Source organism: Clinocottus analis, unplaced genomic scaffold (assembly GCF_023055335.1).
Source record: "Clinocottus analis isolate CAN_PGR_092001 unplaced genomic scaffold, fCliAna1.0.p SCAF_6, whole genome shotgun sequence".
NCBI classification, from domain to species: domain Eukaryota; kingdom Metazoa; phylum Chordata; class Actinopteri; order Perciformes; family Cottidae; genus Clinocottus; species Clinocottus analis.
In genome coordinates, this window is record NW_027176218.1 from 14,949,015 (window position 1) to 14,974,300 (window position 25,286).

General features: G+C 41.8%; 2 protein-coding genes across 4 annotated transcripts in view; one reads left to right on the forward strand and one right to left on the reverse strand.

The window, feature by feature from the left end:
- Positions 1-19,603, reverse strand: si:dkeyp-19e1.3 (USP6 N-terminal-like protein). Its single transcript, XM_068603037.1, has 14 exons — positions 19,335-19,603; positions 8,709-8,782; positions 8,002-8,087; positions 7,745-7,784; positions 7,564-7,644; positions 7,189-7,296; positions 6,985-7,094; positions 5,541-5,589; positions 4,034-4,154; positions 3,436-3,530; positions 3,133-3,198; positions 2,853-2,952; positions 2,144-2,296; positions 1-2,003 (listed from the first exon to the last, which is right to left on the reverse strand). The coding sequence occupies exons 2-14, from the start codon at positions 8,772-8,774 to the stop codon at positions 607-609; spliced, it is 2,472 nt and encodes an 823-aa protein (XP_068459138.1). The 5' UTR covers positions 8,775-8,782; positions 19,335-19,603; the 3' UTR covers positions 1-606.
- The window catches only part of cpt1ab (carnitine palmitoyltransferase 1Ab (liver)), a 22,333-nt gene continuing 16,576 nt past the window's right edge, over positions 19,530-25,286 (forward strand). For 2 of the 3 annotated variants that reach the window (XM_068603038.1, XM_068603041.1), the window contains exon 1: positions 19,530-19,681. The gene's annotated coding sequence lies outside the window, so the exon portion shown is untranslated. Of the gene's footprint in view, positions 19,682-24,315; positions 24,537-25,286 lie in introns of those variants that run through there. The other variant, XM_068603039.1, reaches the window with a different exon arrangement.

The window sequence follows — 25,286 nt, forward strand, 5'->3', positions numbered from 1 at the left end:
TTGGTAGAAAATGGTTTAATCAAGCATTTACCTTTAGATACATTAAAGAAACTGCGTCGTATGAACAGTTAGCCATTACAGTTGTATAAACCGTTAAGAGGCATTCGCCAGCTCACAGTTTACCATAAAAGCAGTATAAATGTTTGGGCTTTGGGTGCTCCAGCAAAGATGACCTTACTCTGCAGCCTCAAAAGCCCTTGTGCTAGAGTCGCTAGCCTCAGTGCACTGCGATCAGGTTAAGACACTTCTGTTGGAACAAAATGAACTGGCGATGAAGCGACGGTGGAACGAAAGCAGGTCCTTAAATGCGCTCACGTTATGCAGCAAACAGAAACATGTAACAGACGGCAATTTTAAATAGAAGCTTGACACATAGAAAAGTTAACTGCCCTTACCAAAAAAGGTGCAGGTATCACATGCATTTGTACATCAATGGAAAGAGTTCTTTCACTTTCGCTCTCACGCAAACAAACAAACCACACAGACACACACGAAAGCTACTGGCCTTTCACCTCTTAAATGGCTTTGAAAACTAATCAAGCATTAACAGACAGTTTTAATCATATTGGCATACTATTGGTGACACTTCAAAAATAAGTGGTAACTTCAAAAGGTCACTGATTTGGGCAGTTGCTGACCACCTGGAGGCATCCTGCAAAAGTCAGGGCTGGATTGGACCAAGGGCACTCCTACTGCGGACAGTCCCGAGGGCTTGGAGTGGCCTGGGGGAGACCCGGTGTACAACAGTGGTGCTGGGAAAGCAGAATGGTCCCTGGGGGCCCGAGAGAAAGGCTTAGAGTAACCGGGCGAGGTGGCTCTGTGTGTGTCTGAACAGCTGGCAGCACTTCGCTGGAAGGGTGTGAGTCTGTCAGCAAAATTAGCTGGAGGAGGGGGGATGATGGAGTCCTCCACCCAGCTTTCCTCTCCTTCATATTCTGGCTCCTGAGGCAAACTAGGGAGGCCGCACAGCGAGGGCGAAGGAGGGATGAACACAGGAGGTGGAGGCAGAGGGTAGAGAGCAGGGTCATAATCTCCGCCAGTGGTGTGTGGGGCGTTGCTTGGAATTTCCTCAGGTGTGGAGCCCAGCAGCCTCTCCAGGAAGCGGTCGTCTTCATCGGCCTCAGAAAGGTTGTCATACTGGGAGCAGTTGGAGGGCCGTCGGTCTCCAGTGGTCACCGGCACGTAGAGAGAGACTGGGAACTTGGTTGGCTTAGGGGGAGGAAGTTTGGGAGAGGAGGAGGAGGTGAAGGCACGTTGAGCGGAAGGCTTTGAGGGAGGACTTTCTTTCTGTGCGTGATGAAGCGACATGGGTGGTTTAGGGCATAGTTTTGGGCGTGGGTTTGGCAATAGCTTCATTTGAGTGACATGGGGTGAGGCTGAGCGAGGAGAAGGAGAGCACCGAAGAGACTCTGGGCCCGTCCCGGTCCCTAGGCAGGATGATTCACTATCCAGACGCTTTTGGTCATTCTGCTCAGTGTAAAATAAAGGTGGAGGTGGCAGATCTGGAAGGTCCATGATCTCCTCCACAGTTTGCACAGCAAGAGCTTCCAAAGCAGGAGGCTCGTAAGGTGGAGGCCAATCCATCGGCTCTTCCTGGGTCTCAGGGTGTCCAGGCTGGTCATCCTGTTTTCCGACATCTTCGGTCTGGCTAACCTCTGGAAGCAACGCATTTACATCTCTGTCCGATCCGACCTCAGCACAGGGTTTGTGGGTTTTTGGAGGTAAGGGAGGTGCTCTACAATGCCTCAAAGGAGAAGGTGTTCCTTGAGTGTGGACTACAACCGGGACAGGTGAAGGCAGAGGAGGAGTTCTCGAGTCCTGGGGCTCCGCAGGAGAAGGGGTCTGGTGTCGGGTTATGCCGTCTGTTTGCTGGGCTTCTGTATTGGGTTGGCTTGGGGGTTGCGGATTTACTTTGACCTCTAGAGGAGAGTCAGGCTGCAGAGGCCGAAGGAGAACTGGTCTCTCTTGACCCAGAGGTTTCTTTGGCTGCTCTTCTGACTTGGCTAAAAAAAAAAAAAAATGAAGAAGGAAATGTGAATAGGATAGGGAATATATCAACAAAAGGGAAACTTTAAACATAGTGTTACTTTAGGTTGAAAATGTAGCTTTATCTTGATAAAAGAGTAAAAGAAAACAACTTCACCTGGAGGAGGTTGGTCCAACTTCTTACTGCGGAGTTCAGACATAGCAGCCTGTAACTGTTCCACAACCACATCATCAGGCAGGAAGAAAGAAACTGCTACCTGCTCCTGAAGAAACTCCCTCAGGTCCTCTAATGGAAGCTTCTGCAGGCGCTCTGATTGGACACACACACACACACACACACACACACACACACACACACACACACACACACACACACACACACACACACACACACACACACACACACACACACACACACACACACACACACACACACACACACACGCACACACACACACACACACACACACAATGTTAGCTCATAGAATGGGTGATGTTAGTCTATGGAGGTTACACATCAAGTAAACTCTGTGATATGAACCTTAAATATAAATGATATTGTTAAAAGACTTCAACACGGGCCTAACTTTAAGACCCAAAGTAAAGAAGTGGCCCGTCAAAAAAATGCAATTGCGCTAAGGTGATGCTCGTGCAGGTCGGCCAATGAAAAGTCAGCTTTTGATTCTTCTCCACAGCAACTGCCCACTTGCATTATGTAAGCCAGTTAGGAGGCAGCCAAGCGAGAGGCAGCATGCGATGTTACACTCACTGGTATAGCAACAGCAGCCATGGCTGTATGTGGGCATGAGACTGGTTTGACTTGTTCAGCACTGCACGAGAGGTAACACAATCATCCTCATACTCACTCTTGTGTAACTTAAGGGTCGTATAAGCCATGGCAGTTAGCGTCTTCTCGCCCTCCATTATGTAGATGTCCCATAAACGCAGGGTAAGGGTGAACGGGGTCTGTTATGTAAGACGCACAGCAGCAGATTAAAAAATAATAGAAACAAGCCCAGATGTAGTTCCATGTTCAACAGAATCTACTGATTAATGAGTTTCAATGCGATATGTCTGGCACTAGTAGATACATACAGGGAAGAAGATGACTGCAGTTTGCGTTCTTTAGAGAATCAAAATACTCACTCTATCAATGAAGCACTGCAAAAACCATTTGGTGGTGTAAATTCCTGTTGTCATCTGCTCCTTGTCCTGTGGGGAAGGAATTAATGAGGAATAGTCTCTATAGGACGTTGCTCCACATAATCTGTTCCCAGTTATAAATCTCACTTTCCAGGTCAGACTCTTGGACTTGCAGTAACATTCTGAACATGTGGCCTTTTGCAACATAAATTACAAATGATGAGAAATGACCCAAATAAACTGACTGCAACCCGTGACCTCAGCATGTACAAAAATAATCAGTCGTACAGATGTACTTTAACTTACCATGTGTTTCTTCAGCTTTGGCAGCATTTTAGAGAGGATCAGCTCATAATGAGCCTGAAAACGATGCAGTTTGGGAAATCCTGGGATGAAGAACCCTAGCATAATAGAAAATAAAAAAATTGTCAAAACTTGATATTTACAAATGAAAAAGTATTTCCACCCTTGCCTCACTAAGAACAATTTTGCTTTCAACATGAAAACTGGTTTTAGAAAATAAGAAATTACGTAAACCTATGTTTCTATACAGTCAATATTGTTGCAATATCATACAAAAATGCTAAAAGTTGTCAAACTAAATGTAAAAAAAAAAAGAAATCAATTGAAAAGGCCCATATGACGTAGAAATAAACATTTGTGTTTACAGCTCTTAAAGCTACGTACTTAATAATAAAGGCAATTTCTCCTACTTCTCTTATACAAATATTATGCACATTTAGAGATTGTGTTTGTGAACGTGTACATGAGCACATGACCGAGTAAGCACGTGCTGATTGGGTTACAGTTTTATAAATTACACGCACTTGTCATTTTCAATAAGAAGCATTATTATATTTGATAGGTCAAATATAATGAGCTCAATTCTTCCTCTGTCTCTCACCATGCATGGCGTGCTTGCTGTTGGTGAGGAGCTGGGACAGAGCCCAGAAGGCATCTTCCTCATTCAGGTACATGAGCAAAATGGCAGCGATCTGACTCATCCCCTGGCAGTAGCTCACCTCCTGGGGGACACAGACGCGTTCGATTTAACAGGATGGGTAAATGAGAGGGATTATTCATAATTTAATAGAGCATGCACACACACAGCGGCCGAGGCACGAGTGCACCTGCATGTCTGATGTGGTCTGAAGCCAGACTGTGTATGTGTGTCTACACGCCGCAGACAAGGACCTACTGTACATGCAGCTACAGTATTATAAACACTTTTACCAAAAGTTGTTCAAATATTTACTGAAGCCCAAAATACATTCTCAGTAATGTCATGTCTTCAACTTGAATTAGCGCCAATTTGACACCGCAATGATTCAATGATTTACGCTAAACACATTGCCCTTGGCAAGCACAAATACACAAAACTAGACACACACTTGGTATCTGTCCATATTAAGGCCGATTTATCGTGCAGCCTTAAATGGTCATTCCAAAGCATCCTTTCAAGGAAACACAGAAAACATATTCACGGTTTCACTGAGGTTAAACTACACATTCTCTGCATTCTTCTGTATCCTCTCGTAGGCAAAAGACAAACACATACACCCCCTCCCTCTCTCGCTCTCTTCTACTGACCCAGTTTCTTCTGAGCAGTGTGTGAAGAGGGGAAAAGGGGAAAAGGAAAAAAGGGAACAGCACATGCCCGTTTCCTCCGACTCAACCACCTCTATCGCGCAGGAACCGACGACGGAGCCCAATCAGAAAAACTGACTGTGTTCATTTGTGGAGAGATGTAATGTACTGTAATATTTCTATCCCAAGCAGACGGCAGCAATCTGTGCTTACACGAGAATGTTCATACATCAGTTAATCCACATGAATTTGTTATGATACACACATGACGCAAGTAATCATCATTATGTCCGACCTGCATCGGAAAATAGTTTGAAACTACATTTCAAACTATTTATAGCAAGGACAAATACATGTTGTGAAACAAAAAAGATAACCCGTTTGGTTTTGGCTATTATGACAAATCAATTCTTTAAGTGGAATAAATCATATGCATGTCATTTTTAACAATGTATCTGACAGTGTTTCTTTCCTTGCCTGCTCAATGATGTCAAAGGAGAACCTGGCCCAACAATGAGAGTGCCGACTACGGATGTGGGCTCATTGGTGGTCTGACTGTTACACTGGGTTGCTGTACATTCAGGGAGCACCACACTCATAAATAAAAGATCTCACCAAAGGCTTGAAAACAAGAATGGGAACAGATGGGTTTAGAGTCCTCAGGCTTATCTTTGCTGTATGAAAACTACCACACTTCATGAACTGTTGCACCACTGACATGCTGCTTTTGCTTTGCAGCCAGTGTACACAATGCTCCTCCATATTATGTAACACATACACACCCAGGCATACAACTGCACTTCTGTATACACAACCACACTTACCGTGTTATAGACAGAGTAAGCTGCTAGTACGTGAAACAGTGCCTGCTGCCTAAAGAGGGAACAGAGAAACCACCGGTTAAAACGAGGAAGTGGTTCCTTAGCAACAATTGAGCAAGTTGAAACAGTGTGTTTGAGTGCAGTGGAGTTTATTCCATGAAAATTCCCAGAGGCCACATTAATAATGATTTCTCAACCACCTCATCCCCAAATTAACTCCATCAATCAGCACAGCTGCAAAGATTTCTGAAAGCTGAGGACGCCTGGCTGCATTGTATCATCCTAGTAGTGTTTGTATACGTGTTTGTGTGTGTCTCTGTGTGTGTATATAGTCTGTCCCTCCACCCAGTGGTCCTACACTTGAGCCATCTAGCTTTGCTTTCAAGTATTAATGAAGGGTGTGTGTGAAAGGTTTTTGTGATCTAGATGCTGGATTAACGGAAAAAAAAGCCCCCCGCACACACATTTTTCTGAATTTATGTTTTTAGGGATCAATAGAGAGATCTTCTATACAGTTTTTATGACCACTTGGTCGCATGCTGTGTGGTTGATAACATCTGGAGTCTCAACTGTTTCCGACAGTGAACCAAGGCAGCTATTGTGTGTGTATTTCATTTGAGTGGGCATTAACAAAATAACGTAGACGAGAGAGGATGTCTCCCCTCCATGCCTCCATCGTAAATACATGTCTTACAGACAGAGACAGGAAAAGCAGCTTGAAATAGCTGTCAGTGTCTCGGTGTGAGTGAGACAGCTGTTGACCTGCAGGGAAGGAGTGAGCAGCCAAGCAGGATGGAGCGTTGTTTTGGTCTGTTTGGACTCAGTGGCTTTGAATTAAAGGGGAAGTACGTTACAAAGAACAAGAGGAGAAACCTCTGCCTCACATTCTGTGTGAATTAAACTGACAATGACAAACAAAGTAGCTTTCAGATCACAGTTGTTTCTCACAACTGTGATCTGAGGATCATTTAATGTATGTTTTTAATATATTAGCATTCTATCGATGTGGGCAAATTTTATTATATTCATGTACACTTAATGTCGGTGCACATTTCTGTATGAAAGCCATTTCCTGTGGGGTTTCATGCACTGACAGGAAGGCTAATAAAACACAGAGGAGGAAACCACCGCTTTGTGCGTGTGCGTGTGTGTGCGTGTGTCAGGGTTGCCACAGAATTTAAGCCAGAGGTCACTTTCTGTAGAAACTTAAGGGAAAACTTGACCATGGGAGGTGAGGAAGAAAATATAAACAAGAACTTTGGAGACACAAAAAGGGTTCAAGATAATAGTTAAGAAAACTATCTAAACTGTGTCAATGATTTTACAGGCTAAAGGTCATAGAAGTAGTTGTACTTGATCCGAAGTAACGTTAGTAGTGCGTTTGCAAGATGAACTGAAATACAAGCCGTTCAATGCAGCTTTCTGTGAAGTGAAGCTAGGAACTCACTTGACTCCAAAGCGGTCCATGAACATGATATGGTTCCTGAAGGTTCTGTTCACATCCAGATCTATCTGTTTGATCTCTGTGGAGAAATCACGAGCCTGAAGCTTCATTCTCTGGAGGATAGAAAAAAAGAATTTATTGTAAAAGCAATTTAGAATTTCACAGTCTGTATTTTAGATGGACTTTCCTCCCTTTCAAGATTCATACCTCATATTTTCCGTTGTTATCTTTTTTGACTTTCTCTATGTCCAAAAGCAAGGCCCAGGCCTGACCTCTCAGCTGCAGAGGGATGCCTTTATACACACGCTTCACCAACTGAAACACGCAAGACATCACGGGTCACGTATGAATGCTGCTTTATGGAATGCAGTCCAGTTAGCTCTCTGGAATGACAAGGACTCGTCACGTTTGCTTTAACTATCTAGACCAGAGAGGAGTGGGTTAAGGGAATACACTGTGGTTAAAAAGGAAATGGAAAACAAAAGCGGAAATAACACATCAAATAGTTGCGTTGGATATGCCAACAATCAGTTTTAATTCAGGGCTCTCTACCATTTTCTCCACTAGTATGGAGTTGCACACCTTTTCACTGTTTTTGTACTTGTCCCACTTCTGCACCATCTTCAGCCATTTATCCACTCGCTCCATCTCCTGATGCTTTTGCTGGGGAGAGGAAAGATAAATACACATATGTAAAAGGGCATAAATATAATGACATGCAAGGTCAAAATCTGAACTTCGTATGCAGGTTAAAAATTGCTACCTTCTCTTCAAGCGCACTGGGTGTCGGCAGCTCTTCCTCACTGGAGAGAAAAAGCAGAGATACACTGAATGTATTAGAAGTCTGGACAATGAGAGGATAATCAGAGTTCAGCACTAATATAATACATCAACATAATGTGAGAAAGATAAGATACGAGAAAGGGAGGAAGAATGATGATATATATGTAAACAAAGGTGTTCACTTAGAATTGAAATAACTATAAAGAAGCTGTCAGAGCATTAAGTCGGGTAACTTACTGCAGGAAGCCGAAGCGGTCGGTAACCTTATAGATGCTGTAGTCAGCATCCTCCCATGGGTCAATGTTGATACCCTCCTGTCTGCCCTGAAACAACCAAAACCATATTTCCTATTATACGAAATAAACAGTTTAGCGATGACCTATGGTGGTGCTTATGTGCACAGCAACAGTAAACAGTGATAAAATACTTTATCAAAACTAGACTAAACACCATCTTCTCTTTAACGTGTAGTTCCCTTTTCCTCATCGTTTAAAAGTGTTTTCACCCTGGTTTGTAAACTACACACACACACTAAAGTTGCTGCCATTAATTGATCATTCCTAGTATTAATTGATCATTTCCACTTCCTGTTGTAATTAATCTACTTTGGGTTCACACATTGCAGGCACCACTCAGAGCCTCACTCAGCTCAACTCCCCTGTTTTGATGCGTGATGTAGATGCACCGTTGATGTCCTGCTTAGAGGAAATATTATGTTCCAAAGAATCATGAGTTTACTTTTTAGATTAAACCATCTATGAAGGCTTTCATGAGCCATATTACACCATGGTTGAAATCCAAAGAAACTTCAGCAAAATGGTCAGCTATGGCTACAGCTGGGCCATGACAAGTCGTTGATTCTGTGCAATATTTCTGATTATAATAAATATATAAGGATTGTCATCATTAGATTAGATTGATGGTATTCCTTAGCACGCACTTACCTTGTCATATTTAGAGATGATTTCAGTGCGTTCCTCTGCTATCAATGTGTCTATGTCCTTCTTCATGTCAAAATCTAGATGGAGGCAAACACAAATGGCATTCATGACGATCAGAATTGGCATAAACCATTTTAATGTGACAGAGTATTAGTGTTTATAAAATAATGGCGTTTGTTGATTTATTGCTGGTTGTTGGTGCGGGATATGGAGACATGATCACACACTTGACTGATAACAGTAGCAAAACCCTTTTAAGATAGCAGAGTTTATAAAGATGTGAACAACAAATCTTCTTTTTAAGCCGAGGTCAGAGTGCAGATCAACTACATATCAGTGCTAAGCTGGAAAGATTTCAGTGTTACTAATGAACACTCAGTGTTGTTAAATGGGTTCTGACAGGCCTGCAGATGTGAATACTTAATGCCAGTGGTGGTACACAGAACAGACATCATTTGAGGCGGTGTCATCATATCCCCGAAGTTGAAAAAGATGACACAATGGCCTCCTTTCCGCACTTCTCACCAAGATGTTAGCTCATTATTACAAACTTTCTTACTCACTTATCCATCACCAAACCCCAAAAAAGATCAGTAACACATCTGACAAATCATACAAATTATTGCTCTTTAAAAGTACAGATTGTACGGAGCAGGCTGGAGTCTGGCGCAGCTTCATGGACGTTAGCTACTTCCCGTTAGTGTGGCCAAAGCTTCAGCGGACAAAGTGCTAAACCTCAGCTTGAGGTCACAGTTTCTCAGTGTGAACTAAAGTTATAATTAGTGATACAATGAACATTCTGCTTTTTGTGTATTTATGCTCTTTACAACTCACTTGGTTGGGTATTCAAAATGAGAAAAAAAGAATTGTTACAATTGATATGAAAATTGTTTCAAATAGCATACAGAAAAAAAAAACACTGGAAAGCATGAAAACTTATATCCTCATGTTCGACCCGATTTTGTTGCTGACATGTGATTGTCATTGGCTGTTTAAGGCTTTAAAAAAAAAGTAGATTGTTCTTCATCTTCCAAAATTTTCTAAATTTCAGCTGATAATTTTTTTTTAAGCTCAGGTCAGACTGCGTGTGTAACAGACCAATTTGGACTAAGTCTCTCAACCTTTCCCCCCATCCTTGATCTTGTAATGCAAAAATAATGTGGCTAAAAAAAAACAATAACCCCCTTTTCCGGACTCAGACACGTGTATTACTTTGTGATTAACAATCACTTTTAATGTCAAACCAATGGAAAAAGTACATAAAGAACATGTTTATGGATGTGTGTGTTATTCCAAAGTGTTAATCGCAAGAAGACATAGTAGGCCAGTGGGTCATTTAAGGCATGTATAAAGTGTGACGCAGAGTGACAGTCATGGCCATGGGTCTTTGTCTCGTGTGTGTGTGTGTGTGTGTGTGTGTGTGTGTGTGTGTGTGTGTGTGTGTGTGTGCGTGTGTATGTGTGTGTGTGTGTGTGTGTGTGTGCGTGTGCGTGTGCATTTGCGTGTGCGTGTGCATTTGCGTGTCCAAACTGTTACCAACTCATAATGCAATACAGAGGCAGGAAAGCGACAGACTGACCTGAGCCCAAGCGGAAAGAAACAGAGATGTGGACCACTGAGGCCTGAGTCCCTGATGAGACCAAAACTCTGATGGTCCTGGAGCCCCCCACCCCACCTCGCAGTATAACCCCTCCCTGACCCCAGTCTGGTTCTCTAAGCCTGCCTCAAGCCTTCTGGAGCTGATGAGCTCTGGCAGCGCGCTCGGCTGTTTTGCAGTTGTCAGGGCTGAATAAGTCTCATCTCTCATTTGCAAGACCAGCATCTCAAAGTGATATTTGGATATGATAAATATGCCAGGAGAAAGAAACGTATATAAACCCTACTGTAGCATCTGGTGAAAAAAAACACCTGCTATTGTCTTTATTTTAAGCAACAAGGTAGAAAACAAAGCCTTTGGCATCACGCTTAAACCTTAAATGCTAGACAGATGACCAAGATAAGACAATTTAAATAAAAGTTACATTTGTAAGATGATCTTTAACATAACAATAAACATTATTAATTTAATTATTTGCCAGTTGTTGTCACAGGCTAGAAGTCAAACCCTACAGAAGAGCCCAATGCAACAAATGCCCTGACTGAGGAATACTTTCACTGACGGTCAACAACATGTGTAGCCGGCTGAGGCCTCAGGCACTATGCATGTCTGAAATGCCTTGCAGCAACAGGGGTGTGGCACCTGCTACTTCACACGGAGACCATTTAACGTTTCACCACAGACCTTTATGCTGAAGACAAAACATTTCATGTGAAACGTTAAATAAAAGAGATAAGCAAAGTGCACAGGATAGGGAGTGAGAAGGTAAAACTGAGGCTTTATTTTACGCTTTTCATCAGGGCTAAGTCCTTCTGCCATATAAATTTTACCCCCAAAGGCCCGGCATCCAGTCTTCTCCATCAAAACAACAGCTGAGTCTCTTTTCTAACAGGTGGCCAGTGAAACCAGAACACTGAACAAATGGCCTCTGCTGTTTTCTCAGGAAATCAGCTTTCCTGTTACAATTTCTTTTTTCTTGTTCATTTCAAGTCAAAACTATTTCAGTTTTTCTAGCCATCAGCATATCTTTCTCAACAGAGTTTACAGCTGAAAGCGGCACCATCAACATGACTCTAATCCTTTAATCTAAAAGTAGAAATTAGGGAAATATTAAGGATTGAAAGTATTAAGTCTCAAAGTGATTTCCCCATAACTTATTGTTAAACTCCTGTTTGTGCCTGCTGGTTATTTCAAGACATACAAAGGTTATAAATACTTATAAAGGTCAAACCAATAATTAGGGCTGTGTTTATGCAGCTGGTCATCGTTATCATGAAATAACCTTGTATTTTCTTTGAGCTACAATTGTCATTTCACAGATGAATATTTTTCACAGAGCATGGTATGGCCATACATGGCTGCCAAGAGTTGTGAGACTGTCCTAAGCAAAACGTGACTAACTTGAAGGCTGAGCATGAGCCTTGAAGTTAGTCATGTGATTCTGAAAGATAAGTTTTCCATTCAAGCTGCACGTGGGGTATTGTGAACTATTTTTCAATCACTAGTGACTGTTATGCTTCATCTTTAGGTTCCAGCTGCTTACTTCCTGTGTTGAGTCTTCAGACTGCTGATAGTATTGTGTTGGGGTCAGGAAGAAAAGGAAACCAGTGACCGCCACTCCTTTAACAACAGGTTCAATAAGAACTGCGACAAGAGTACGGCAGCAAAACAGGTCTCACTCTAACCAAGAAAAACCCTTTTATAGACAAAGCTTCAAATGATCCAGACTTGGACTCAGCAAGAAATACATGAGTAATGCCCAAAGGTGGTCAGTTCAACACTACTGCTATTTTGCTTGTGAGTCACCAACACAGCTGAGGGCCTCTCAATGGGCGAACCTTCAAGGGCATTACATCTTGTGGTTGGTGCAAAGAAATTTACTTTGAACAGCTATTTTCAAGTGGTGGCTAGAAAAAGTGGCTAATTGCAGCAGAGAGCAGAGTGTCACACTGATGGAAGCTGGAGAAGAAAGGGAGTAAGCAGCAAAGAGGTTTATGAGTGGGAGAGAGATCTTACAAATACAGTTAAACGTAACACCTGGGGGACTGCGTGTACCGGAGTGTGGACAAATATAGCAAGAAAGACATTAATTTTAGATGTAAATTACTCACAGCTTTTAAGTACCAGTAGACATGCTGAACATTTCAGATAAGAGTAAAGTCCAGTCACAACACATGCATTCACATCTTCGATATTAAAATATTGCAATCCTTTCACTTGTAGGCGTTGTGAGGCAGAGGTGGTAAGAAAGTGATATGAGAGCCAGGGTTTAGACAGTGAGCGGACTGTGGGACAGAGTTGCAGACAGCTAATGCACAATTTATCTTCAGTGAAAAAACACTATGGCAACATTTTGATAACCTGCTTGCTAACAGGATACACGACTTGAGCCTGAGGTCTCGGTGACATCTTTTCCTGTTATGACATAGCGCTCTAAATCTAGCTTGCGTATATAAGTTCTCAGTACACGGTTGTAACCATAAACAGCTTGCATAGCACTCTGAATCACATCCATCCATGGTGTTAAGCAGAGATGTGGCAGTCAAAGCCGCCATTATGGATTCATTGCCAAAAGGTCCTACCTCTAAACATATTGTATCTTCATGCTATGACCCACATGGCCTTAAGTGTCATGGAGAAAGTCATAAATACTTAAGATTTTAAGAATAATTTAAGTCATTGTATTACAAATACTTTTGAGGAGTAACTTTGTTTGCCGATTTAAAGCCTAGTAAGTTAGTTAGGGTGCCAAAAATTTTAAAAAGTAAGAGAAAGTGAGACTCATTAGCAGAACTGATGAATTCTAGTGGTGAATTCAAAAAACATACAGTCAGCTGTATTTGCTTATGCTCTACCCAATTTTACTGTGCACATGTCCACTTTTACATAAACTTCTACATTTCCTTTCTCCATAATCATCTTTCTTTTGGCGAATGATAGATCTTAATCTGGGCAACAGTCAGAGAGTTAAGGCACAGGATTATAAGAGCAAAATCAGAACGACAGCCTGAGATTAGGAAGAGTCTGGCAGTAGTCAACTATGGAAACTCTGAGTAACGTGAGTGCCACGAGACTGATAGTGAGGGGTGTGTATTTGTGTCTGTATCAGTGGGCAGACATCTTGAGCTGAAACAATTACGTGAAACTACATCAGGGGGTGTAAAGTCTAACAGAAATCAATTCTGTCTTCATCTTACTGACAGGTACTGCATTAAAACACCATGGAACCAATTTGGAAGGTCATTTTAAGATTTTATCAAATTCTTTAGAGAGCATCTTTGTGGTTGGCACTCCAACCAGCTTCGCAAACTGCTGATGGCGTAACGAAGGAGAAGACGACAGATGTTTGGTTTATTTCACCACTGAATGATTAGTCAATGCTGCGTGGTCAGCCAAAGGACGCTCTGGCTCTGAGTTCAGACCAGCTCAGAACCATGCACTCATTCAACCTGGTTAACCTCACAGAGCATAAGATAGTCGCGCCTTTCCAATCATGCTTCTGTGTCGCTTATCACTATGTTTATAGTCCTATACTATACTGCTTTTTCCCCCGCTCTTTTTTGGGCTAATTTTCCAGATCTTTTGATGTAAAAAAAAATGACTGAGATTAACTGAAATTACCTGATGACAAAATACCATTTATTTTACTCATTCATGAATGGGTGTTCTTAAAACTTTTGTTTTTAAATGCACATTTTAAAAAATCTAAAACTGACAGAGTGCTACATTCTGACAGACACATTTTATCACATGCCCCTCACTTGCATAATTCAGTCCTTTTCTGTCTCGAGACGAGACCATCTTAAGATGTGATAAACCTCATTAAATGAGTGCTTTTGCAACTGTGTTGGTAGGTAATCATTTCAGTAGTTACTGCTAACACAAAACTCACGGCAATGAACTTCAAAGGATGTATCGCAATGCACTGAGTTATCATCCCAGTCATTACATTCGCTTAATGCTGTAGGCCTGCGGTGATTGGGGAGAACAAGTATATCATTTCAATTCAGAAAAAGGAAGGAGGTTTACAAGCAACCACATGGCTCTAATTTCCACATGAAGAAGTCCCAGATGGCTTCAGAGCTCCAGTTTTAATGGGAGTGAGGGAGAGAAATGAGGATTGCTCAAAGAGGTGTTTTTTTTCTATTTTCAGCAGGGGCATGGTATAACATATCAGAAATGTTACAGATTAATGTGTCCTTTTTGCTGGTGAGGAAGCTCCTGCCCTGGTTCACATAATCCAGCAGACTGCAGTCATGTCCACCCTCAACAGATCTTTTTGTTAATTTCTCCTTAACACAACACTGATTTGGCAGTTAAAAACAAATGCATGATACTAAAAGAGAGCCCATCAGAGAAAAGGTATAACCAAGTTGCCCCACAAGAACTCTATGTAGGCTGGTAGGAGACGTTCAACTGCTTGCTCTATCTTTAAAAAGGGAGGAATGGAGTCCAGGTGGAACTTCAGAGATACAGTTAATCTGACAAATCTGTAGGCTTGAGTAACACTGCACAATTGAGAATAAACACAAAGCAGGTTTTTACTTGTTTGCCATCTTCAAGCATGTTGCCCATAATGAAATATCATTACACATATAGTGAATGACACATGTATGTAAAAATAACAGACACTTTAATTCCATCAGCCTCCGGACAGTAGAAGGGTGGAAATGTGGAAGGCCCATGTTACCAAACATGTGTTTTGCAGGTGTGATGATGCATGGACAATGGGCAATTGTTTCCCTATAGCTTTGTGGTTCCTCTCAGGAATTGAACATAGTGGCTATTGACTCACAGCAAAGCATCGCAAACAGTGTGCCACTGACTGGGTTTAAGCGACCATTGAAACCCTGTAAACTAGAAAATTAACTTAGGAAGAGAAAGAAGAAAAATACCAAATTGGGCCAAAGAGGGAAAACAGCTGGGAAGCCTTGATGGCCAGCCACTAAGCCTCCTTAATAAGAGATTCCATGTCTTTCTTGCTGTCCGAGTCTCTTTTTCCTTCGTCTCCCTCCAATTCTGATGTAGGCTGTAGGATTTGTGTTTATGCATAGAAAATAGCAGCGACACAGAGACTGTGTGACCCATGGGTGAAACATCCAGCGCACAGGGACTGGGGAAAAAGCACATGGCTGAGAATAGCTTTTTGTCCCCAAGGGGCTTTTCTGTCCTGCTTTACTCTTGATTACCACTGTCGTTTTGCCATGTCGTTTTTTCCAAAAGCTGAGCACATAATCACAGATTCAACAACACTCAGCATCCCAAATTACTGAACCTTTTCTCCATCCTAACAAAAGGAAATAAGTCTGAATCTGAGGAGGAGAGCTCTTCATCACCTCACCCGGCATCGGACCCGGCCTGAGAACTGTCTCTGGTCCTTAGTGCTGTCTCGGGGTATCTAAATATAACAATGACCACACAAACTTTGAGATGATGGGAGTCTCAGGCCAGCCAGAGAGCCCTTGTTTCCCAGAGTGGCATCACATTACTAAGGGGTGGTACGAGGACAGGAATGTTAAGGGAACAGTCTAAACACAAAACCGCATGACCCTGCTGAGAAAGCCAAATTCTTATACATGGATCATCTTCCTTGCAAATGAATTATAGGAAGCCAGAAAAAAAGCTCTCATCTAGTTTTAATAACTACTGCTCTATATTACAAACAAGTATTACTATGTTCTTAAATGTAGAAAATTAAACAAATGTTTCAATATGAAGGTCAACAACCAATAATGCATGGTTAAGAAATGCATTGAGGAAATGTACAATATTTAGGAAAGTTATGCAGCCTCTCACTTACTGTCATGTTATTCAAAAATTCCCACTTGTATCTTTTAAAAAGTTTAAAAAATATCCTTATAAACTTTCAAAAATCCTTTTGCGAACCCTGCTTTAGATCCTTCAGAGATCTGATGCAACGTACCGCATCACAGCAATGCTACACTGATTCAATCATTCAAAAAGGTCCACACCTGCTGCTCTCCAGCCAAAAGCTCAACAGAAATGATGCTAAGTTCACTGATGCACACATACCACGGGGTATTTGGTGGACATGGTTTTCATGTTCAAATTATGTTTACATGCACAGAAAGAGAGGATTATAGTACGTGTAAGGTGAACAGTCTGACACTTGAAAGAAATTGAATTGATTAAACAACAGAAGGAGGTTAAATATTTGGAGGGAAAGAAAGTCTGAAGTGACCTCTAATAGAGACAAAGTAGAGAGAGAGGGGAAATTCCAAATCAGCTTAATTTAGCCTTTATACAAATGCCAAAAGTCAAACAATTATATGGGCTACTTTTCCAAAGAGCCTCATCTTCTCAGTGGTGGATCTGTTCTCAGCACGAGTAACATCTTCAGTCTCAACAGTGTGACCTCAATTTTACTAATGATAGCGTGTTGGGAATAGATTTTGCTAATTTAGACAATTTCATTTTGTGCACATTTTTTACCGGCTCCTGGCAGAGCCTAACTCTACAGCCCAAATCAATTGAACCATCACACGGTGGTGCAGTATGATGATCACCTCATGTAGCAAGTAGGGCTGATCCCACAGTTCACACACACACACATACAAGTTTGTTGAGCTGGAACTGAAAATAGCACGTAGGTGTGAATGTGACGACCTGTCCGTGTGTACTCCTGACTATCACTCAGTGTGTGTGCGCGCTGAAATATGCTCCAGGACCTTGTGACCCTGACCAAAATAAGAAGAGATATGAAAATGACATGATTCCAAGACATTAGATAACACTGAACGGACATTTTATGAGTCACACAGCAAGGCCTCTCTGTCTTGTTAATAGTTGGCGAAAGGCTCCGGTATCTGGTGCGTTTTGTGACACCGAGCATTTGACATATATCATAAAGCCCCTATTCAGACAGAGACAAAGGCTATTGATCTGTCTCCACTGAAATACTATTATCACAATAGAATACAATGAAGGCTGCTTGTGGAAGAGTTATGAGAAAAACCCTACAGGAAATGCAAATGTGGCCTGATAATGATAAAACTATGAAAACATGTTGAATTGATGTTTTTCATCAGTAGTTTTGTTCACCAAACCTTAGCATATCACTTGCTATACTGCTGCAATGCTTTCATCCCGGAATGACAATTTTGATGCCTCATGCAGTGAGATAAGTGGTGATTTACAGTATAAAAATGAAAAGAAATGTACTAACTCAGAGTACTAAAAAAAGGCTGCTGCTCCTGACTGAGGCCCATTCACAGGCATACAAAACAAATGAGAGCTCACATGCTCTGCTTCACACGTGGTTCACATCCTGTTGGCATCGGAGAGGGCAGTCAGATCATTGTTCAAGAGCACATTTAAGTCCCTTAATGCTTTCTTCCAAATAAAAGTTAAAATTGCACCCATTATTTTCCAAAAGTCAAACTGTCCAGCTGGATGTAGCTGTTCAAAGATCAAACTTCTCCAGCAAACCAACACGTTTAAGGCTTTTCTTTAATTTGGAAATTAAATTAAACCATTTCACACCATTTCACCATTTCACAGCACACAGAGCAGAGAGAGTTACACAATGGAGGTGGAAAGACATACTGAGGGATGGGTGGGTGGCCATCTCACATGCTACGCATAACACAAAAGTACACCAACCATGCTGTCACCTTTCCGGTGTGTGGGGCTTCCTCCTCAAACCACAAGCAGAGTCACACACTGAATGCTGAACATAGCAACAATTTGAAAAGAAGAAATACATAACACTCCATGCTATAGGTGTGTGGGTGTAGAGCTAAAAAAAAAAAATTCCCCATGAAACAAATCTTTTCAAAGGACTGGACTGATTGCACATAGATGATTTGAGCCTGTGCAGACTGCAGAGATGCATGAGCACAAAACAATATGGATATCCCTTTCCTCCTAAACAATAATGATGTACACCAATTAATGGCATTGCATTTCTAAATGTGGGGAACTGCATAAGATAATGTGCATTTGTATTAGCAACATGCACATCGCCAACATTACATTGAAAACAAAAGCCCAGATGACAGGACAATGACCACCAGAAATCTGGTAGAGGATGAGAGATGAATCCTGCTGGAGATCTTTCACTTAGTTTTGACTGCAACCTCCCCCACTCTATGTATGAACCAGTGAGATGCCTAGTTATCCCTTTAAAAAATAGGGGGGGGGGGGGGGCACGCATGGCATGACACATACAGACCAGTATCTCACTGGTTGGACTCTTGAGCATCTGTAGTCTGTGCTGGGGGCTGTGTGGGATGAAATCCTGCTGAGAACCACGTTTTCTCTTAGAAATTCAACGTACAGATCCTAGTTATGACACTTGTGTTGTACCTGCTACGTGTGGTGTGCATTAGTTAAAATGCAAAACTTAAAGCTTCTTAGACTGACACACACACACACACACACACACACACACACACACACACACACACGCACACACACACACACACACACACACACACTTGAGTGGGTAATCAGAAAACAGAGGTCAGAGAGGCGGATCCCATCATAGACACATTTCTTACAACCCTAGCCGCAGTAGTTTATCTGCCATTTAAATTCCGGAGAGCCCGTGAAGAGTGATGTGATATCAGAAATCCCCCTCGAGAAGCGCTCGGTCACTGTTCTTACCACATAAGGCGCCTCATGAGAACTAACGTGCGTCGAGCTCGCCACGCGATCTCCTCTTAAAAATGGGAAATGTTTCTGTTCCCGGAACCAACAAAAAACATAACCCCAGCATCAATGCTCCATTTCTATAAATCACGTGCACACGGGAAACCAATCTAAACGTATATCACCCAGATCTGTCCACGCGGCAGCAGCCGTTACAATCAGTACCGTCGGAGACTAGGTTGTTGTAATTACAGGTAGTAAAACACAAACAAAGGGACCAGATAAAGACATGTATCCGACATGTAACGAGTGGCCTGCGTACTAGTTAGGCTTGCTGGTTAGTGAATAGTGAGTGGAGAGGACACGGTATTATGCGTGGAGACACCACCGTTCAGTAGCAAACCGTCGTCGCTGCTTACCTTTCGGAGTGACTTCCCTTCTCGTGCTGCGCTGTACCTACAAGTAGACACGATATCCACTATTCTCATTCTCCTAACTCACGACGCTGTCCCCGCGCTGAAGACTAGTCCCCGACTGGCTGTGTGTGCTGATATCGATGCTGGTTAAACGGACGCACCCCCTCGTCCAGGTCCACATGCCGCGAGCTGGCTGTAGCTGTCTCTCTCTGCCAGGCGGCGGCACGCCAGTGACAGTGGCGCACGCGCACGAGCAGTTGGCGGCGGCACTCGGACGCGCCGCGAGTCTCTCGCTGAGGGAAAGTTTGAGCGTTGGGTTTCCGTGTTTGGTTCGGTTTGGGTCCGTGTAGGTAAGCCATAAGATTTACTAGTTTACTACCTTGAGACTTCAATTTCAAAGACGAGGAAGTCCAATCTTAGCTCTGACGTTGAATTAAAAAGCTCGCTGATCATGCCTTCCAACAAATACACTAGCTGTACGTCAGTATTGTAACGTTAACGATAGCTTGTTAAAGCTCGTCACATTAATTTCAGTGAAGATATACCATGTTTGTTTTTATGTACAAATAAATAGTGAGCAAGAATTAATAGTCGGAGCAAACTCTTGGACAATAAATGGTCCCCTTGCGCCCTCTGTTGGCTAAACACTAAGCATCAGGTCATACTGGGACGTTACTCCATGCTTCATCTAGAAATTACAGGGCTCTCAAGTGTCACGCATTGAGCGTGACTGTCACTCATTTCGGTCTTAAGTCACGCCCTCCCGCCAAAGATCGTATTCTCCACGCTGAAAAAAAAAAACTCACGGCTATTTAATGTGCCGCAACCCGCAAACATGACCTGGTCGCGCTGCCCTCACCATGGAGGTATCAAGCATCTTTGTCCGTGAATCTGACTCCCAAGTTGGGAACCACTGAGTCAGAGAGCTCAATAATGACACGAGTACTACTGGGTCAAACTGTGTTGCCTGGATTTTGAGGTGATACTCGTAGAAAGAGCGTGCAGGCATTTCTAAGTGGATAAGTAAGAAACAAAAAAAGAGCACTCGGGTTAAAAAAAAAAAAAAACATTAATGATAGGCAGGGAGGCTTAACCTGTTTTTGAATGGCTAAACAAATATCTTAGCAAACTATTTTGTCATTTCTGCAATGCAATCAGAAAATGTGCCTTTAAGTAAATATATATATATATATATATATATATATATATATATATATATATATATATATATATATATATATATATATATATATATATATATATATTAATGAACCTCTTGATATATGAACAGTACAATGTTTCATTACACAAACGAATGTCGGTTGACATCGACTCGCAATGGTCAGTGCAGCAGTGGTTGCAGTTGTTTGAGGGTCCAACACAAACAAGGAACAAGTGAAATAGGGGTTCAAAACCTTTATGACCTCAGGGCCCATATTCTTTTTAAAGTACAAAGTGGCCTGGGGCCCACTCAAATATGAATACTGTATTGGTTTATTAACTAATTGATCTCACTCTGTTTGATTTGTATTCAATAACTGAATCCAATCTTCCTACAGTTTGACAAGCAAAAACCTTGTAATGACATGATACAATGTGGCGTCACAAATACATTTATTGATCATGTGCATGTAAACCTGCACATACAACAAGTCATGGAACAAATCAAGCTAATACAATGACTCATTTAAAGGCTCAAGTCAGATGTATTAATACAAAAATAACTCTCAAAAATCTCAAAAAACTCTCAAAAAACTTTTGTTTGATAAATAAAATAATATGTGGTAATACAATACATACACTGTGCACAATTAGTAGGAAATTAGTTTTTTGTGGATTCATTGTATTATTGAACAACTACAGCTCTCTCTTAATCCAAAATGTTAATAAACCTCAAACCTGAATATGTAAGACTTTCTAAGGATAATATCTGTATGTGCACTATTATCGGGAAACTATTCGTGTGCAGAAGGTTTCATACTTCTTTACTGTGGTCATGTCTCGAAGCAATGAACACCTCATACTTCTTTCCTGTGGCCATGTCTGAGCAATGAACACCTCATACTTCTTTACTGTGGCCATGTCTGAGCAATGAACACCTCATACTTCTGGCCTCTCTAAGTCGGCTGCAGTTCTGGAATTATAGGTTTGTTTGAGATGAGCCAGTTCTGCGCACAATCGATCGCCAGCGATCGCAGCGTAATGCATGCCGGTTAGATTTGTGTCCGACTTGCTCCCATCTTGCTCTGATGTCATGCACACATGGTCGACGGTACTCTCACGAGAGCAAGGTGGCCGTCAATTTCACAGCCAGGCGCTGCAGTAGCTCTCCACCGACTGCCTGGCCCAGTGCACGTGGTTGTCGCCACATCAGAGACCTGATTGGTTCTTAGATCTGACAGCAAACACCACGTGTTGTAGAAAATCCTTATTTTTTGTGTAGTTGTAATACTTAACGCTTAATTGTTGACTATTAGTTTCAGGTTTAATATAAAAATATATTTTTTTGTGGTTTACAAAATCATACTTATATAACACATATCTAAACCAGTTGTGTTGTATTTCACAGGCAGACAAAAACAACAAAGGACGTAGCTACACGCACATTTCTCTAGATAACAGTGATATGATCTGTGGTGTCTTCAATTGATAACCTATGCCAGGGGTCAGCCATTTTGTCCTTTTTCCCCCCAAGAAAATATGTCTTGAGCCGCAAAAGCTATTTGATATCACAGCTTATAAAGTTCATATATAGTCATATATACAAAAACTATAGTTTGTTGTATTTATGAAATTATAGAACAAGAATAAAGACAATTATTGACTTTGTATTGCTATTTTACCTGTTATAACTATCAAACTCTTAAGAGGAGAACAAAAATAGTTGTGTGTCGGCCTAGATTGAGGTCAATTCAGATCAGAACTATGTGGACCTTGAGTCCCATCAATATTTGTGGCTACTGCGGTAGATAGAGTGTTTGTCCTCGAAACCACAAGGTAGCAGTTTTGATCCTCACGGGAGGTTTTCATTTTAAAACAAATATCTTTGGCTGCGTTTACACTGAACGTCCTCACTACACCAGATTTTTAGAGCACCGCAAACGGAGGAGGATAACAAGCAACACTAGTTGAGTTTGGACACTTGGTCCACTTCCGGAAAATATATTTACTTTGCTCAGTTTCCTCCAGCAGTTGAAACATCGCTCTTCTTGGCTCTTCCGCAGCTTAATACTTTTCAGCAAATGCTGTGTGCTTGTTCTGGAAGAGTCTTTCAATGAACAAATATTTATTTTATATTTAATGTATATTTTTTTTTTCAGTGACCCTATACCACCTCAAACTCAAAGATATAAGGATTCTTTTTTTAAGCCTCAGAGAGCCGCAACAGTGGTGCGAAAGAGCCGCATGTGTCTCTGGAGCTGGGTTGCCAATCCCTGACCTATTTTCCCACGGCCATTGTTGCCCACTGGTGAAAAACAGAAAGTTTTTGGCGGCCCTCTAGGTGGTGTTCACGGCCCAATGGGGGGCTGCAGACCTATGGTCAGGGATCACTGTGTACACAACAAACTACAGTGTAATTTAATACAAACTATGTGTAAAAAATTATACTAATAAGAAGGCCACAGATCTATCATTACTGCTATTAGTAAACCCTGTGTTTTTATACTATGACAAGTAAATAGGCCTGCTGTGTAATAGGCCAATTTCCAGATAATCTTGACAGACCTTTATTACGGCAGCTTTTCCCCCCCACGTCCTTGGAAGGTAAACACAGGTGATAACAATAATTATGACCCTATTCCATTCAGCTGGCCCAGGGCCAACGTATTGTGCATGCTAGTTAAGTGGCAAGAGCTGAAAAAAAAGACCATGCAGAAGTGAGAAAAAAAAACAGCAGGTATGTTATAGCTATACTATAAAGTAAGTCCATTGCCACAGAACTTCATGTTAAAAATGCCCAACTTTACAGCAGAAATAGTCAGAAACTGTCTTTGTCTCTTTAGCAAATTACCTTACATGACAATTGTACAGAGGCCTAATTTTTATATAACTCAAAACTTTAAATTGGATTGAGGCTTCAAAGTAGGCATAGCCTAATTAAGGGCATGGCCGCTTTGAGTGACAGGGGGGTGCCTTACCAGGCAGCGTTACCCAGGCCCAACTCAGCTCCACCGACGATCCACCTCTTTGCCCATTTTTGGATTAGTTGGCAGTTAAGCCATGTCATCACTGCCAAGAAGACGATGGTATGTCAACACATCTGCTGTGAAATAGGTTTAGCTGATAATGTGCAGCCACATAGGTGTTTCCCATTATTTGTGGATGACTATCCCATCCTCAAAGGCGCAGCAAAACAAAAGCCTCAAAAAGAGGCTTGTCTACCACACTTGGGGCAGCTAAGGATACAAAAGAGAGAAATATGAATTTTAAACCTAACATTTGAGCAAAGTATTTACTTTTACTTTATTTATTATATATTATTATTGACATTATAATTTATAACATATTGATGCATAAAAGTAGAGTGTCTATAGCGAAGCGCTAATTTCCAACACCTGATGTGAGGTTATTGTGCAATATATTCACTCCCAATTGGAGGTAGGGCCAAAGCTGACACAGGGTTAACTGACATGAAACTATCATAGGACTTATTCTCATACTAAATTTAATTGGTGCAGATAATTTTAATATTGTGTCCATTGTCTGTACTACTTTACAGTCTGGGCACATCAGGGCATGCGTTCAGGGGAGGTCGCGCAAAGTAAAAAACAAATGATCAAATAAAATGCATATAAAAAAAATGACTGAATTTGCTCATATCCTGTTAAAACGGGGAGGAGACAGCGAGGGGAGGAAGCGGACAATCTCAGATCATGCAGTTCCTCACAAACTGGGTTGAGCACATGCCTTTTGCTTTTTCATTAGGATTCACCACTGTAATATTAATTGCCAGCCTGCTATATTGTGTCCTTAAAAAAGCCCTGTCTATAGCACACGAGACCTCGAGAGGCGCTGTTTCCACCAGGACGTGTTCTGTAGGGGCAACTTGACAAAAAAAGAAAAGAAAAAAAAAGGGGGCAGGCAGTGTATACAAGTCTGTGCTCTCATTCATGCTTAGTTTCTAGCAGTGCCCGTCGACGGCCGAGCAGTGACACAACCTCTTCAGCAGAAAGCTCTGCTCCCTCAGACTGATCGGAAGGGTTGGTGAGTGATCATTCTCCTTTTTTCACTCCGTGTCCCAGCGCCGCGTTGGCTCTTACTCGGCAGTTTTGGAAGAAGCTGTGAAATATGGCTGCAATATTTATATATATATATATTTATAAACATAAATCGACGAGCTAAACAAAAACCCTCTGCGCGGTGCACGTTTTATGTCAATGTGTTGCATTTCCTCGTCGGCCCGGTGCTTGAAGCTGTGCGGTGTTTACATGACGTACAGTAGATTTCCATGCCTCCGCATGAGCATAACCGGGCCGGCTGTGTGCTGCTTCGGTCTGGAGCCGTCAGACATTAAGTTTCCTGTCAGATCTTGACTTGTGAAGGTCGTGACTAAACCTCGAGGGGAACTGTTTACTGCACTCGCGGCCAAAGCTCTTGGATTGAATGTTGTTTTGAGGCTGTGATCATGATGTTGAAGAGGCCTCTTCTGGATATCTATTTGCATGAAACGTTCAACCGGTTTTGCCTTTTACTGAATGTGTTGTGATTTTGTGTTGACCGGTCCAGGTGGGGACCTGGTTATAGCATTCCTGCGTCGATCATGGCATTAATGTGGGCTAAAGTCCAAGTAAAGGTCATCCATTAATAAGAAAATGGCCTGGCAGCTCTGTTAATTGCAATACACGTATACGTGTTCTATATACAATACGTTTTTATAATATAAGCTGTGACTTGTTTGTGCTTATGATGTGTGATAGTAGCTAAAGAGAATGTCACCTGCCAGTGAAGGTCAGT